At 43.7% G+C, this 15,677-nt stretch overlaps 1 protein-coding gene across 5 annotated transcripts in view; it reads right to left on the minus strand.

Annotated features, from left to right (window-relative positions):
• Positions 1-1,883: 1,883 nt before the first annotated feature.
• Positions 1,884-15,677, minus strand: part of SMC5 (structural maintenance of chromosomes 5) — a 45,626-nt gene continuing 31,832 nt past the window's right edge. Inside the window, exons 18-25 of one of the 5 annotated variants that reach the window (XM_035099570.2) lie at positions 15,549-15,674; positions 8,131-8,226; positions 7,360-7,464; positions 6,402-6,521; positions 5,952-6,131; positions 5,776-5,871; positions 2,559-2,701; positions 1,887-2,421 (exon numbers count right to left, since the gene is read on the minus strand). In XM_035099570.2, the coding sequence (XP_034955461.2) occupies positions 2,570-2,701; positions 5,776-5,871; positions 5,952-6,131; positions 6,402-6,521; positions 7,360-7,464; positions 8,131-8,226; positions 15,549-15,674 (855 nt within the window). In that variant the 3' untranslated portion in view covers positions 1,887-2,421; positions 2,559-2,569. Of the gene's footprint in view, positions 2,702-5,775; positions 5,872-5,951; positions 6,132-6,401; positions 6,522-7,359; positions 7,465-8,130; positions 10,591-15,548; positions 15,675-15,677 lie in introns of those variants that run through there. The other 4 variants (XM_060280040.1, XM_060280039.1, XM_035099572.2 and 1 more) reach the window with 4 other exon arrangements.

Raw genomic sequence — 15,677 nt, forward strand, 5'->3', positions numbered from 1 at the left:
CCCAACACCACTTTCTGGACATGGCCCAGGAAGAAGGAGCAGAACCACTGTATGACAGTGCCCTCAGCTCCCAGCCCCTCTAGACGGTCCAGAAGGAGGTTATGGTCGATGGTATCAAAGGCCAGTGAGAGATCCAGCAAAATATGGGTTGTTCTCATTTCCCTTTGTGTAGTGGGTTTAAAAACAATAGTACCCCCAAAAAGTGAGAAACATGCCAAAGCAGTAACTGGAAAGTTGTGCTACAAAACTAGGCTTTGGACAAATGATACAACAGCCCATTCCCTTCTCAAAATGTGGACATATTAAGATCAATCTGAAGACTTATCTAAGGAGTTTGCTGCTTTAGGTTTTTTTAAGGAGGAATGTTTCGCAATCATTCTCCCCAGTACTATTGAAACCTCAAATTTAAGCTCTATTGGTTCATGTATTATGGAGGCTTTAAGAATGACTTTTTCAGGAATGCTCACACTTGAATATCTATATATATATAAATGTAAAAATCGTGAAAGTGTGGGCTCCACTTTTCTCCGTAACCGCTTGACATATCGTCCTGAAATTTTGACCCTATCCAGCCCACTCCCCGAGTGTTCCTAGAAAAAAGAAATCCCTCAGAACTCACACCTGCGCAGGTAGAGACCTCTTTTTCAACAAAGTAAAACAGCGCCCTCAAGTGCATTTCCTCCCACAGTACACCCCCTCCCTTCCTGTGAAATCTACACCACACCCACAAACCCCACCTCCACCACGATACACACCACTCCCATCCATCCATCCGGCAGAGGTATTGAAGACCTCAGCAGAACTGAAAGCAGGCCTTTTACAGCAACAAGGCCCAACATTGCTAAGTGGAGGTAGGGGCCTGTCTGGGGGGGATGGGGGCCCGAATAGAGGGCAGGGATAGGTAATGGGTCACAAGAGGGTGGGGGGAGACACAGGGATGAAACCTGCCCTCTCCACAGTATCTCGCCTCGGCTCAGGGGGACCTGAAGGGGGGCTATTACCCTCCATCTCACAGACTAATGCACAGCAACGCGTGCAGGGCCAGCTAGTACCTGATAAAGAATCAACTGAATACATACATGCAGAATAATTTTATGCCTGGATTTCAATCTTGAATTAATTTTCAAATATGACTGTATCCAATTTGGCTGACTCCCTCACATTTCAGCTTGCAATCCTAAGGGTGGGGAGAACTGGAGGAGATTCAGCTGCCAGGCTCTCAATTGAAGTTTCTTTTGTTGTTTCAAGTAACTTCTCGCCTACTAGAAACAATAACCCAAACTGAACTAAATCTATCCCGGGGGGGGGGGGGCGGAATTGAGTGGTGGTGTCAGGGGAGTAGGAGGACTTTGGGTCCAAGATATTTCCAAAGCCCTCCCCTGACATGCTCAGAACACCCCCTTCAGCCTGACTAACATTGGCAGGGCCAGGGCATCAGATATTATTGCGGCAGCCCAAAGCGGGCGCCACATTTTCATCTCCAGTGTCAGAAAGGGAGCTCCAGTATATCCTATGATCCCAGAGACAGCCTTCCAAGGATCACAGGATGACAACCCAGATAATAAGACTGGGAATGACAAATTTATTCCACCCTTTCCAGTTTTGTTTGTCTTGGACAAACTTTACATGTCATTTTCACAAAGACAAAATTAATGTCTGAGGAAATCTGCTGACCAAGATAATATCAAACAACTGAAAATGTTTCTCATCCCATTTTGAACATGAGTATCATGGTAGTTTTATTTGCATTTTTCCTCATATTTAAAGAATCTAAATATTGAGTTAAGTTTCCTAGTTTAGTCATGCACAATGATTCAAGTAGCAAAGATCCAATGAATCATTTCCAATATAAATTTATTATACAAAAAATAGTTTGGTAGCTTTCTTCCAGAAGATTATTTTTTTTACATAAAAAAGTATACAGGGTAAAATCTAAGCATATCCCATCTTGTAAGTATAGTTTATTGTACAAAAATGAATTAAACAAATAGTTTCTGATTAGACGAAGAAAAAACCACATCAGATATTTTATATTCTCGGCAAGTGTCTGAAACCTCTCATCCTCTCCCAGAGCACAATTAAATTAAGATAGTACCTTAGCAGCAATTGTGAGGTACTTTTATAATTGAGCACCTTGCATTAATTCCATACATCACATCTTTAAAAAGCTTGCATAGTCTCTTTTAGCTCAAAACCATGGACAGTGAAAACAGTTATATTTTCCTGCTGAACAAATTTGGTGAAATCTTCACCAAAAACTGCCAAAGCTATGTCTGAACATTTAAAAGACATATAAAAAGAATTTAAATACAGCAAAGCTACAAAGCTGTAAAAGACTACATGGGCGTTTCCCTCACAAATTCACCTCCAAAGCAGACTGAAAGGTGGCCAAAATTAAAAGTGCTTGCAGAGGACAATGACCTGTAAGGTAGAAGGAAGTATTCATTATACTCAAATTACATGTAAGTCTCTTCAAGAGAGCTGTGCATTTAAGTAAGTAAATAAATAAAAGATATTTGGACTTTTCCGACTAATTTTGATCAAATTTCAAAAGGCACCTGGAAGATCTTTATGAACATAGAAATCGTAGACGTCTCCTATGGAAACACTTCAGGCTGAACTTGCTCGATTCTAGCATAGAAGATCCATTGTAGACCAACAGCACTGACATCTTCTGTGCATAAGTGAGGTTCTGCAAGAGCTGTCAACAAATCAAGGAAGAAAGCTCCATTACAAAAAGTCTGTCCATTGCCAATCACATCTGTTTATTAGTCAACAGACACCAGTACTTTCCACATCAGCCATAGTACGTTTCTCAGGAACATAATGCTATTTTACTTTCTCCTTTTTGGGACATATGCATTTTGGTAGCGACATATTAATGCTGCATTTTAACGTTTCAAACCTTAAAACATAATAATCACAATGGGTTGGAGCCAAAGGTTTCCTTTTTATCAATAGAAGTCCTTCCATAGGCAAACTCCCTCTGCCAAAGGAAGAGAATCTCTGGATTCAGTATAATTAAAAGCTTGCCAAAATGAAAATACTAACCTTCCCCCTTAATATTTGCAGGGTTAGGATGCCCCTCAGGAGGGCGAGCCAGGGCCAAAGACCTCCTTTATTTGATATTATAAAGAGATGGAATTAAATCAGAGCTGCCTACAAGTCTCAAAGAACAGGAGCATTAAAAGGGTCAGGATGCTGCTTCCGGTATGAAAATCCCCAAGCATAAAGGGTTCTAAAAATCCATACCTATGCATTGAATTGCACTTGGGATGTCAATGAATAGAGGTGAATGATTTAAAACAGGTTTCAGATGTTCTGAAAAATATTCCCATCAATATTATGCATCATCAGGGGGTTTGGGCTGGGTGTTCATCAGTATGGGGATGATACCCAGCTCTACCTCGCCTTCAAATTAGAACCAGGGAAGTTAGTGAGTGTCTGGAGGTGGTTGGAGGATGGATGGCGGCTAACAGATTGAGGTTGAATCCTGACAACACGGAAGTACTGTTTTTGGGGGGCAGGAGGGGGGCAGGTGTGGAGGACTCCCTGGTCCTGAATTGGGCAACTGTGCCCCTGAAGGACCAGGTGCGCAGCCTGGGAGTCATTTTGGACTCACAGCGGTCCATGGAGGCGCAGGTCAATTCTGTGTCCAGGGCAGCTGTCTACCAGCTCCATCTGGTACGCAGGCTGAGACCCTTCCTGCCCGCAGACTGTCTTGCCAGAGTGGTGCATGCTCTTGGATTATTGCAATGCGCTCTGCGTGGGGCTATCTTTGAAGGTGACCCGGAAGCTGCACCTAATCCAGAATGCGGAAGCTAAACTGGGGGCTGGGAGCGGGCACAGAGACCCCATAACATTGGTCCCGAAAGACCTACATTGGCTCCCAATACGCTTCCGACCACAATTCAAAGTGTTGGTGCTGACCTTTAAAGCCTTAAATGGCCTCGGCCCAGTATATCTGAAGAACCGTCTCCACCCCCATCATTCAGCCCAGACATCAAGGTCCAGCTCCGAGGGTCTTCTGGCGGTTCCCTCACTATAAGAAGTGAGGTTACAGGGAATGAGGCAGAGGGCCTTTCTCAGTGGTGGCGCCCACCCTGTGGAACGCCCTCCCATCAGATTACGTTTTTTCTGTATGCCACAACAGCAGCAAGGATTTTATTTTATTTTATTAGCTAAGAATTGGAAGAGTGAAGATTTACCTACAGTGGATGAATGGCAGATGAAGATGATTGAATTTATGGAACTGGCCAAACTGACTGGGAGACTTCGTGACCAGAGGGAGGAGTCGTTGGAAGAAGATTGGAAGAAATTTAAACTTTATTTAAGAAATAATTGCAATATTGGAAATGTTTAAGATAAGATTTGGAAGTACAGGGAAGTTGTAGAGGAGGATTTGTAGAGGTATTTTAGTATATTAAGATTTAGATATAAGGGTAAAATAAGAATTGAATGTTGTTAAAGAATTAATATGAGGTGCATTTTTGCTAGTTACGGTAAAAATAAGATTGAAATATGATATAGAAATTGGTAAGTTAAGGTAATAATAAGATGATTGAAGTATGATATAGAAATTACTAAGGATGATATACAATGAAAAGCAGAAAGGAGGGACTTGAGGAAGTCAACAATGTTAGGATACAGGAGTGATAAATATGGTTGTGGTTTTTTTTTCTTTTTGTATTTTATATTTTTGTGTTCTATGTGATTTTTTTGTACTCTTGTATTTTTGTGTTTTATATGTTTTTTCTCAGTTTTATAAAATCAAAAATATATTGGGGGGGGGAAACAACACTGAGGAATTTCTAGCCTTCTCAATGGCTGTATGTAGTAGGAGAGAGAGTGCTAGTAAGGGAGGGGAGGAGGGAGGATTAGATAAGAGTGTGGAATGTGGGGGTGGGCAGGACTTGTTGCCTTCACTTCTTCTTTTTTCAATGGGCATTTGCTTTTAAAACAGTCCTCTCCTGTCAAGTATCTGTAAACCGGGGAGCCGGGGGGGGGGGGAGAAAGAGAGACTATGGAAAGGGGAAAAGATTATATAAATACTGTGTGGGTTGGGGATGTACTGCTTTGCTGAGTGCCCCCCCCTTCCCTCCCTCTCTTCTTCTTTTCCTCCCTGTGCTGAAACTCATACAGTATTTTCTAGCCGTTTTTTGGTGGGGAAGTGGGGTTGGAAACCTGGCAGGCTCTTAGATGAGGAAGAATGGGGAGCAGGGAGGCTGTTGTTTTAAAGGACAAGGGCGGGCATTTCAACCAGCTACAAGCACTCTGTACTGTGCTAAAGGGAAGCACCTTCGTGCTTCAGCTCTAGAAAGCATTTTCCAGAAGTTGTTGAGAGATTGGAGAGAGAGGCGGAGATATCGAGGCAGGCAGAGCCAGTGAGATGGAACTATAGAGAGGAGAGCGGAGAGATCAAGGCAGGCAGAGTCAGCAAGAGGGAACCGAGCACGCTTCTTCGCGTTCATACGGCCGCTGCCGTTTTTGAGCTCCCCCCACCGTATGCTGAGACTGCAGATTCTTGTACCAGGCGTATAAGACGGCCCCCCCAACTTTTGAAAAGATTTTCCTGGGTTCAAAAGCCGTCTTATACGCCGGAATATACGGTAAATAATAAATTGTTGATGTTTATGAATAAAGAATTGTAAATAATACAGAGTGATAGCCAACTAAGTCATACTCAGATGTACTTTAAGGCAACTGATTTTCATGGGTCTACTCTGAGTATCACTACTACTGGCTGTCACGCATAGCACCCGGATAAGTACGCACCTTTGGTGTAATAAGGAAGTACTGAGAAGTGCTCGCTTTGCAAGCCGTTTCAACCACCACATCAAAGACTCTCCTTTCATTAACTGGGTCCATCCCCTGCAAAAGAAATAAACATGTTAACATTTTCTCTCCTGCTAATGAATACAGTATACCCTTTCATGTGCTGGCATATGTACCTGATTAATTTCATCCACCACTCTGAAGGGGCATCTGTTGAGTTCCTGCAAAGCCATAAGGTACAGCATCGTCGAAACACTTCTCTCCCCTCCACTTTGATGGTGTGGAGTCAGTTCATGAAGTTGGGTGCTACTGCGAAACTTGACTCTAATCCGAATCCCGTATTTGTCATATTCCTCCTGTCATAACAGGATAGCAGTGTTAAGAGATCCAAGTTGGCACAAAGTCATGTACAATAAAGAACATTATTGTTAATGCCAGTCTGGAAACAAAACAGTTTATACTTTCCAAGAAAGCCTGCTACTACCTTCCAATAATTGTTTCAAAAGTGACAATATGAGAAAACAACCGGGTATTCCTTATTCTTTAATATAGGTGTGAAGATTCAGATATCCAGATGGAGAGATTTCATCTCAATCTTAGACAAAATACAACACTGATAATCATACCTCGTTTTCTGTATGTAGGTCTACTTCCCCGGCACACTGCATGGAACTAAAAAAGCCGCTGAACTTTTCATTAATTTGCTCAACTAGCTGTTTCAAAGGGTTTAGCCACTTTTCCTTAGCCTAAAAAGAAGAAAAAAACACACTCATGTTAAGAGGAGCAATTTTACAGCAGATACACATCTTTGTACTTTGTACATCTTTAAAACTTTAATCAGGGGGTTAAAGTTTTAAATATGCTATTTATTAATAGTGTCCCTAAACACCGTCTGACATATGGGTTAGAAGGTGCATGTGCACCAATGCTCTGCGCCAGTTGTGATCCAGGGACTGGGGATGGGGGTGGGGGAAATGAAGAGGCTACACTGCCAGTTGTCATCCCCCTGTGGAAAACAAGAGCGCCAGGCAGAGGCTGTGCTGTGTTGACACTAGACCTGTGCACTGAATGCCAGCATGTGCAGGGTGTGCATGAATGGGTATCCTCATCATCAAGTTGTCTTGGTTGCTGAAAGCCCCTGTGCAGGTCAAACACAAAGTATGCTCCTATCAACTTCACTCCCATTGGCCACACAGACCTGCTGGTGTGCATAAAGCCACCCCACTGCACATGGAAACTACTCAGTGGCAACCGGATGCTATGTGCTATCCATGCTACCATGGATGGGTGCCAGGACTGTGCTGCCATGCTATGGCTTGTTTTGTTGTTTTGTTGTTGCAGTGGGGTGTGGATCAGGGCGTTCCACAAGTCCTTAGTCCTGTGCTCCAGCTGGCTGTACCTTGGCTTGTGAGTTCCTTGCCTCCATGTACCACTGCCATTCACATAGCTCTTGGAAGGATGGATCTGTAGACTGCACTTATTATGATGGTTTATTAGAAGGCTAACAGCTATTTATACATTCCCCTACATTATAATGCCTTATGGAGTGAAAATAATGGCAATAATAACCAATACAGATAATACCTGTGAAATATTCTGCCTATAGTCATCCAATTCTTTTTTCTTCTCCTCCAGCTCCACTGTCATCTGTGCTATTTCTTCTGTCCTTTTGTTACATTCTTCAACAACCTGGCAGGAAGACACGACTCTCTTTAAAAGGTGACATCTTCCAAATGGACAATACAGATGTTTTACAATCCAAATCCAAAGAAAGAAAACTACAAGGCCCATTACTAGTTGAAATAGAAACCATACACAGAACCTGGTTACACATTCACAATACAAAATACATTTCTAGCTCAAGTGAAAAGAACATGAGGCAACACTGGACTTCTAACTGGGAGAATCTCAAACATTCAATAGCAGCACAGCTGTTTATTTAAAGCTGGATCGGCCTCCATCCAATATAAAAATGGGTGGGTGCAGGGCCTGCCTTTTAAGTGCAAAGGGAGCCTTTCCTCAGCTCCCCACAGTACATCACCAGAGACAAGGGAGGGCTTGGGAAGAGGCATTAACCAAACCAGTCTCATCATTATCATCAACTGTACTTTGAGCCAAAGCTAATTCTCTCCCCCCTCCCCCCTGCAATCGCTGTTTTTTTCTTTCCTCTTTTTAAAAAATCAGTAGCAGCACAGAACATAGTGGTCTCTGAGAAAAAAGGCTATTTAGAATTCTAATAGATTCAGAATATGGCATTTTACAACACATTGTTCCTGCTGCTTAGCTTATTGTTGTTGTTATTACTAAGCAACGTAGTACTGTACAGTGTGGGAGTTAAATACTGGGGATACATACTGAAGCGCTGAGGCCTGTGAAACAGGAAGCTCTTGATTTCTCCTCATTCAGCAAAGCGTCAATTTCATCCAGTGTGTTTGGAAGAGAAAGGAATGCCTAAAAGAAAGGACCTTTGTATCAATGCCAAGGACCCTGCAAAAACCTCTATTAGGATTTGAATAGAAATAGTTCCTTCAAATATATTGAAGCTCTGCTTTTACTCAAGTGGCCTCTTCCCCAATTAAAGATGCCACAGCAGACTAACGCCAGCTGCCCTGTATCACCATCTCCAGGGACCCACAGATGTGCTTGCCAACTCACCTCTGCCAAGTGTATTTTTGGTTCCTTCTCTGGAATGCCCCACCCTTCTATAGCAAGTCTTGAAAGCACTGAAGCTCAACATGATACAAACATCCCCACATGATACAAACATGGGAAGGAAAAGTGGAAGCTTAACCTCATGGTTACGCTGGGGCCACAAGGTGGTCCAAGCACCTCTGAAGCTCGGTTGTAACCTTGGAGCCAAGTTCCCAACCATGCAGGGACAGTCTTTCACTCCCTGTCCCATGGCTCAAACAAAAAACTACAGTCGTACCTCACAAGTCAAACGCCTTGCAAGTCCAATGTTTTGGCTCCCGATCGCTCTGTGAACGCTCTTTGGAACCCAGCAGGGCAGCGGGCGCCCAGAAGGCCACGATTCTTCTGAGGACCGCGAGGGAAACAGTAGGCAGAGGGGTGGGGGGAGCGTGTGTGTGTGTGTGTGTGTGTGTGCGACGCCTGCTTGCTGCTAGTCGCGGGGGGGAGCGTAGGGGGGGAGGAAAAGGAAGCAGCCTCCTCCTCGCGCAGTGAGGCGCTTGTCCGTCCGGGAGCGGTGGTTGGCAGGGGGGGGGAGAGCGCACGCGTGTGTGTGCGTCCAGTCTCTGTGTCCAAGGGGCACATGCGCAGTAGCGCGGACACAGGGACACAGGGACTGGATGCAGAGACACTTGCACATAATTATATAGGATGCTGGGTCTTTGTAATCACAATCCTTTTCTAAGTGCTCACAGATCTACTGTTCAATTATCTGTTCTAGGTCATTTCCTGGTATTGATGTCAAGCTCACCAGTTGGTAGTTACCTGGGTCTTCTTTGCCCCACTTTTTGAAGATGGGGCACAAATATTTGTCCGCCTCCAGTCTGCAGGAACCTCACCTGTTCTCCAAGAATGCACGCAGATCATAGACAATGTCTTTGAGGTTATATCTGCAAGCTCCTTTAGTACCCTGGAGATTTGAATTCATTTAAACTAGCTTGGGCTGCAGCTCCCTCCCTCCATCATTTATTCTGTTATCACCAGGTTGGACACTGCTTTCCCTTTGGGTGAAGGCAGAGGCAAAGTAGGTGTCGAGCAGTTCCATCTCCTGTCGCCCAATAGCATTTCTCTGTCTTCTCATACAAAGGACTTGTTCTTCCTCTTGCTTTGGAAATAGCCAAAGAAACCTTTTTAAAATTATTTTTGACCTCTCTTACAAGCCTGAACTCATTCTGAGCTTTAGACAGCCTGACCTCCCCCCTACAACTGTTGGCTACTTGTGATTTCCCCTTTCTTCCATTTCTTACACATGCCCTTAATTCTCAGCTCATCTGTAAGCTCCTTATGCAGCCACACTGGTTTCCTGAGATGCCTCACACTTTTCCTTCATGTTGGAATTGTCTGCATTTGGGTCTTCGGCATTTGTCCTTTAAGGAACTCCCATCCATCTTGGACTCCATTCTCTTTGAGAATTTCTGACCATGGGATCACACCCAGTAGCTGCTTAAGCTTTTTGAAACTGGCCTTCTTGAAGTCCAGAGTGCATGTCCAACTACACTCAGCATTCCCTTGCCTCTGTATCATGAAAACCAGGAGGACATTATTACTTTATTATTTATTGTTATTTGTTAAATTTCTATATCACCCTTCATCCAAAGGTCACAGGACAACTTACAATATAAAAATACATGCCATAAAACTAGCAAAAACAGTAACTTCTCCCCCACAGTATTTTTATTTATTAAATTTTCAGTTGCAGAAAGTACTTCCTTGCTTGCACTGCACTGGTGAATTAACTTCAATTCCTCTTGAGAGCGGAGAACAAATATTGGCCATATTTGACACAATACATTGCCAAAAACATTTACTGCAGAATCAGGTTCTGAATCATGATAGAATACCAGATACCAGAATGACTGGGTTAAAGAAAAAACCATTCCCTGTACCGCACAAAATATACTTAATTGATTAGTTACTCTTCATGATCACTTCCTCCCAAGTTTCCGAGTACTTCCGCTTTGTCGATTAGTTCCTACCTGCATACACACGAAAGCTCATACCTATGACAAACTTAGTTGGTCTCTAAGGTGCTACTGGAAGGATTTTTTAAGTTTGTTTTTTCAGTTCCTCCCTGTTAGTGAGGACCAGCTCCAAGGTAGGTGATCCATTTGTTGCTTCTTCCACCTTCTGGGAAATAAAATTGTCAGTGAGGCAACGCAGGAATTTGTCAGACCTCTTGGCAGAGCTTGAGTTCCAACAGATACTGGGGAAGCTGAAGTCTCCCATGACTACTGTATCTCTCCTTTTTGAGCATTGGGTAATCTGCTCTAGAAAGGCACCACCCAAGTCTTCAGTCTGGCTTGGCGGTCTATAGCAGACCCCACAGTAATGTCACTGTTGTTTCTCTCCTACCATTTTTAGCCATAGACTTTCAATCTGCTTTTCATGCTCCAGGTCATGGATTTTTTCACAAGTGTACACATCCTTTACATATAATGCTACTTGTCCTCCCTTCCTGTTTGGTCCATTCTTTTTGATGGACCAATTCGCCATGAGTCTCATGCCACCAGGTTTCAGTAATGCCTACCAGGACATATTTACCATCCCTTATTAAAAGCTCCCATTCGTCTTGCTTGTTTCCCATACTCTCTGCATTTGTGTAGACAACTTAAACGACGAGTCATTTCTTCCAGCTGCTTCCTTATTGTAGTTTCTTGCCCTTTAGCAGGTTTCTGGAGCACCAGCTCAGTTTCCTGTGCATCAATGAAGCTATTATCCCCAGTACCATGTGTTCTGTCGTTTGTAATGTTTTCTCCCTTTCTCTCAAGATCTAGTTTAAAGCTCCCGTGATCAGGCTCACAAAACTCTTAGCAACTACATTCTTGCCAACCGCTTTGAGGTGCAGCCCAACTCTTGCCAGACATCCTTCCGCAAGAAAGCGGAGGCCATGATCCAAGAAGCCACACCCTTTCTGACTACACCTGAGCAGCCAGTAGTTTACCTCCAGTTTTTTCCTCTTGCTTCTTGGGCCACAACCTTCAACAGGAAGGAGTGATGAAAAGAACACATATGCCCCAAGGCTCTTCGGCTTCCTGCCCAGAATCTCATAGTCCCTAGCTATACCACTGGAGGCTGTGTGTGGCAGCATTGACATGAATTTGAAGGAAGGGGGCTTGATAAGACTGGGCAACTTCTCAGTCAAATCTTTGCACCTGGAAGACAGCACACCTCCCAGGACATCCTGCTTCCTCCACACACTACTGCCTCCGTCCCCCTCAGTAGGGAGTCACCTCCCACCTCCACGTCTCTTCCTCCTCTGAGTAGCAGGAATCATTCTGTGGGCTGTGCCTTGTGTTCTAAGGTCTGCAACAGCCCAATAATCCCCCCTTCCACAACACATTTTAAAATGGTATTGGATGTTAATAAGCCAAAGGCCTGGTTAAAGAGGAATGTTTCCGCCTGGCGCCTAAAGTTGTATGATAATGGTGCCAGCTGAACCTCCCTGGGGAGAGCATTCCACAAATGGGGAGCCACTGTAGAAAAGGCCCCATTCTCATGTTGCCACCCTCTGGACCTCTTGTGGAGGAGGCACACAAAGAAAGGCCTCAGAGGATGATCTCAGGGTCCTGGTAGGTTGATATGGGGAGAGCCGGTCCTTGAGGTATTGCACTGCTGAGCCGTTAAGGCTTTATAGGTTAAAACCAGCACTTTGAATTGGGCCTGGAAACTGGTAACTAGTGCAGTCTATATTGTTTCACATAAACTGCTTAGAGCTTTCTGGCAATTAAGCAGTACTTAAATTCTGTTTAATAAATAAAATAAATCATTATAATAAAGGAAGCCTTGTTGGGAATTACATCAATGATTGATAATCTGCTCTTTATTTTAACTGTAACTAATATTTATAGATATGAAGATGATCCAAAATTTTCTGAGATTGTAAAATATTTATTCTGGTACAATCAAACCTCGGTTCCTAAATGCCTCCATTGTTGTACATTTTGGCTTCCAAACGCCAAAAACCCGGAAGTAACTGCTTCGGTTTTCAAACGATTTTCGGAAGCTGAACATGCTATGCGACTTCAGTTTTGAATTCTGTATTGAGGCTTCCGCTTTCAGTTTTTGGTTTTTGAACGTTTCAGAAGTCGAATGGTCTTCCGGAACAGATTACGTTCGAAAACCGAGGTTCCACTGTGCAATAGTTAATGTATATAAACTGATTAATAATAATGAACGTGATTCATTAAATAGGCAACCAGTATTCATAATTATTAATGAATTTATAATCATGAATACTATATACTAAACTATATTAGAAATCTATTACAGTACAGTCATACCTCAGGTTGCAAACATGACCCGTGCGGGAGGTACGTTCGCAACCCGCAGCATTCGCAACCCGCAGCGCCGCATCTGCACATGACGTGATTCGGTACTTCTGCGCATGCGCGAGCACCGAAACCCGGAAGTAACCTGTTCCATTACTTCTGGGTTCAACGCAGTCCGCAACCCGAAAACCCACAGCATTCGTAACCTGAGGTATGAATGTATGGCAATATTCCATACAATTAAATATGCTATGTTACTGACAGCATGCGGAGAGGGGGGAAAGGTTTCTACAAGCCAAGGGACTCAAGGCTATGCTTTGCCCAGGGTTACCTCTTTATGCCTTGCCATGTCTTAATTTGCTCACCAATTTAAACATTCGGTGTTACAAACTTAGATAAAGTTCTCTATTGGATCAAAATTTTGAAGTGTCAGGGAGGATTTAAAATTTACAGCGTGCTGTGCGTTGAAGGAGAATTACATGAAAATGATGGATCAGTGGTATTTAACACCTGTAAAATTAGCAAGGATTTCTAGAACTGCTTCAAATGTTTGTAGGAAATGTAAGGAGAAGGAAAGCACGTTCTACCACATGTGGTAGGCGTGCAAGATAACAACCATTCTGGGAAATGATTTACAATTAGTTGAAAAAAATGTTTAAAATAACATTTGGGGGAAAACCAGAAGCTTTTCTAATAGGTCTTTTAAGTGCAGAGATTCCGAAGGAGCAGAAACGACTATTTCCTTTCTCTGGGGCCGTGTCCAGAAAGTGGTGTTGGGGGATGAGTGTTCAGACCCTTGGGCTCTCACTTGTGGGGTGCCTCAGGGTTCCATTCTCTCCCCCATGCTTTTTAATATCTATATGAAGCCGCTGGGAGAGATCGTCAGGGGGTTTGGGCTGGGTGTTCATCAGTATGCAGATGACACACAGCTCTACCTCTCTTTTAAATCAGAACCAGTGAAGGCGGTGAAGGTCCTGTGTGAGTGCCTGGAGGCGGTTGGAGGATGGATGGTGGCTAACAGATTGAGGTTGAATCCTGACGAGACAGAAGTACTATTTTGGGGGGACAGGAGGGTGTGGGAGACTCCCCGGTCCTGAATGGGGTAACTGTGCCCCTGAAGGACCAGGTGCACAGCCTGGGAGTCATTTTGGATTCACAGCTGTCCATGGAGGCACAGGTCAATTCTGTGTCCAGGGCAGCTGTTTATCAGCTCCATCTGGTACGCAACCTGCCCGCAGACTGTCTTGCCACAGTGGTGCATGCTCTAGTTATCTCCCGCTTGGATTACTGCAATGCGCTCGATGTGGGGCTACCTTTGAAGGTGACCTGGAAACTGCAATTAATCCAGAATGCGGCAGCCAGATTGGTGACTGGGAGCGGCCGCCAGGACCACATAACACCGGTCCTGAGAGATCTACACTGGCTCCCAGTACGTTTCCGAGCACAATTCAAAGTGTTGGTGCTGACTGTTAAAGCCCTAAACGGCCTCGGTCCAGTATACCTGAAGGAGCGTCTCCACCCCCATTGTTCAGCCCGGACACTGAGTTCCAGCGCCGAGGGTCTTCTGGTGGTTCCCTCATTGCGAGAAGTGAGGTTACAGGGAACCAGACAGAGGGCCTTCTCGGTAGTGGCACCGGCCCTGTGGAACGCCCTCAAGATGTCAAGGAAATAAGCAGCTATCCTATTTTTAATCCTGCCAACCTAGCAGTTCGAAAGCACATTTAAAAAAATGCAAGTAGATAAATAGGAACCGCTACAGCGGGAAGGTAAACGGCGTTTCCATGTGCTGCTCTGGTTTGCCAGAAGCGGCTTTGTCATGCTGGCCACATGACCTGGAAGCTATATGCCGGCTCCCTCGGCCAATAATGCGAGATGAGCACCCAACCCCAGAGTCGGTCACGGCTAGACCTAATGGTCAGGGGTCCCTTTACCTTTACCTATTTTTAAAAGATATCTGAAGGCAGCCCTGTTTAGGGAAGTTTTTAATATTTAATGCTCTATTGTTTTAACACTCGATTGGGAGCCGCCCAGAGTGGCTGGGGAGACTCAGCCAGATGGGCGGGGTAATAATAATAATAATAATAATAATAATAATAATAATAATAGTAATAGTAATAATATATTTATGTACGTGACGACAGCAGTGCGAATATTACCGGCCCAGAGATGGAAAGACGATAAAGTTCTGACCAGAGACGAATGGCTGATGAAGATGATAGACTACGCCGAAATGGCGAAACTGACCGGGAAAATCAGAAACCAGAAAGAGAAGAACTTTAAGAAGGAATGGGGAAAATTTGCAATGTACTTAAGAGAACACTGTAAACAACTAAAAACTTTAGCAGGATTTGAGTAATGCTTGTACTGTAATATACAAAGAAGTATAGTAAAAATGGATTTGTTAAACAAATAGAGAAAATAAGGGAGACAGTTGGGGGGGAAAGATTGATAATGGTAACCATGGAAGGGCGGAGGGGAGTCGAAGGATTCAGGGAATCCTAAAAGATGATGTTGATGTATAATGTTTGAATTCAAATTAGTTATGGAAAACTCAGTATTTTTTTAAAAAAAAAGCTAAGTTTTTGAAGTGTATTCAAATTTATAGTAATATGAGGTGGACTGATGATTTTATACACATATTCCTATTTATTTTCTTTAACCGTTCTAAAAGATAAAGGCCAGGAAGCATGCACTTTCGGAACAGAGCAGAAATGGTCCTCTGTGATTGTGCAACGGTTTCCATCAACACCAGAGAGCTCCGCCTGGGGTTTAGTCTGTGTGAGTGTCTGCGTGTCAGTCCTCTGTTGTGGCACTTACATTGCTGAAATGTTCTGGAATACTTTGATCTGGACGAAGGTTGCAAGCTTGCATAGCTTTCCTCATTAAACCTTTACAGTTCTCCAAGAGTGTACGTCTCCTTTCATCCAGCTCCAAAAGCTGCTGCTG

Source organism: Zootoca vivipara, chromosome 11 (genome assembly GCF_963506605.1).
Source record: "Zootoca vivipara chromosome 11, rZooViv1.1, whole genome shotgun sequence".
In the NCBI taxonomy this organism is placed as follows: Eukaryota; Metazoa; Chordata; class Lepidosauria; order Squamata; family Lacertidae; genus Zootoca; species Zootoca vivipara.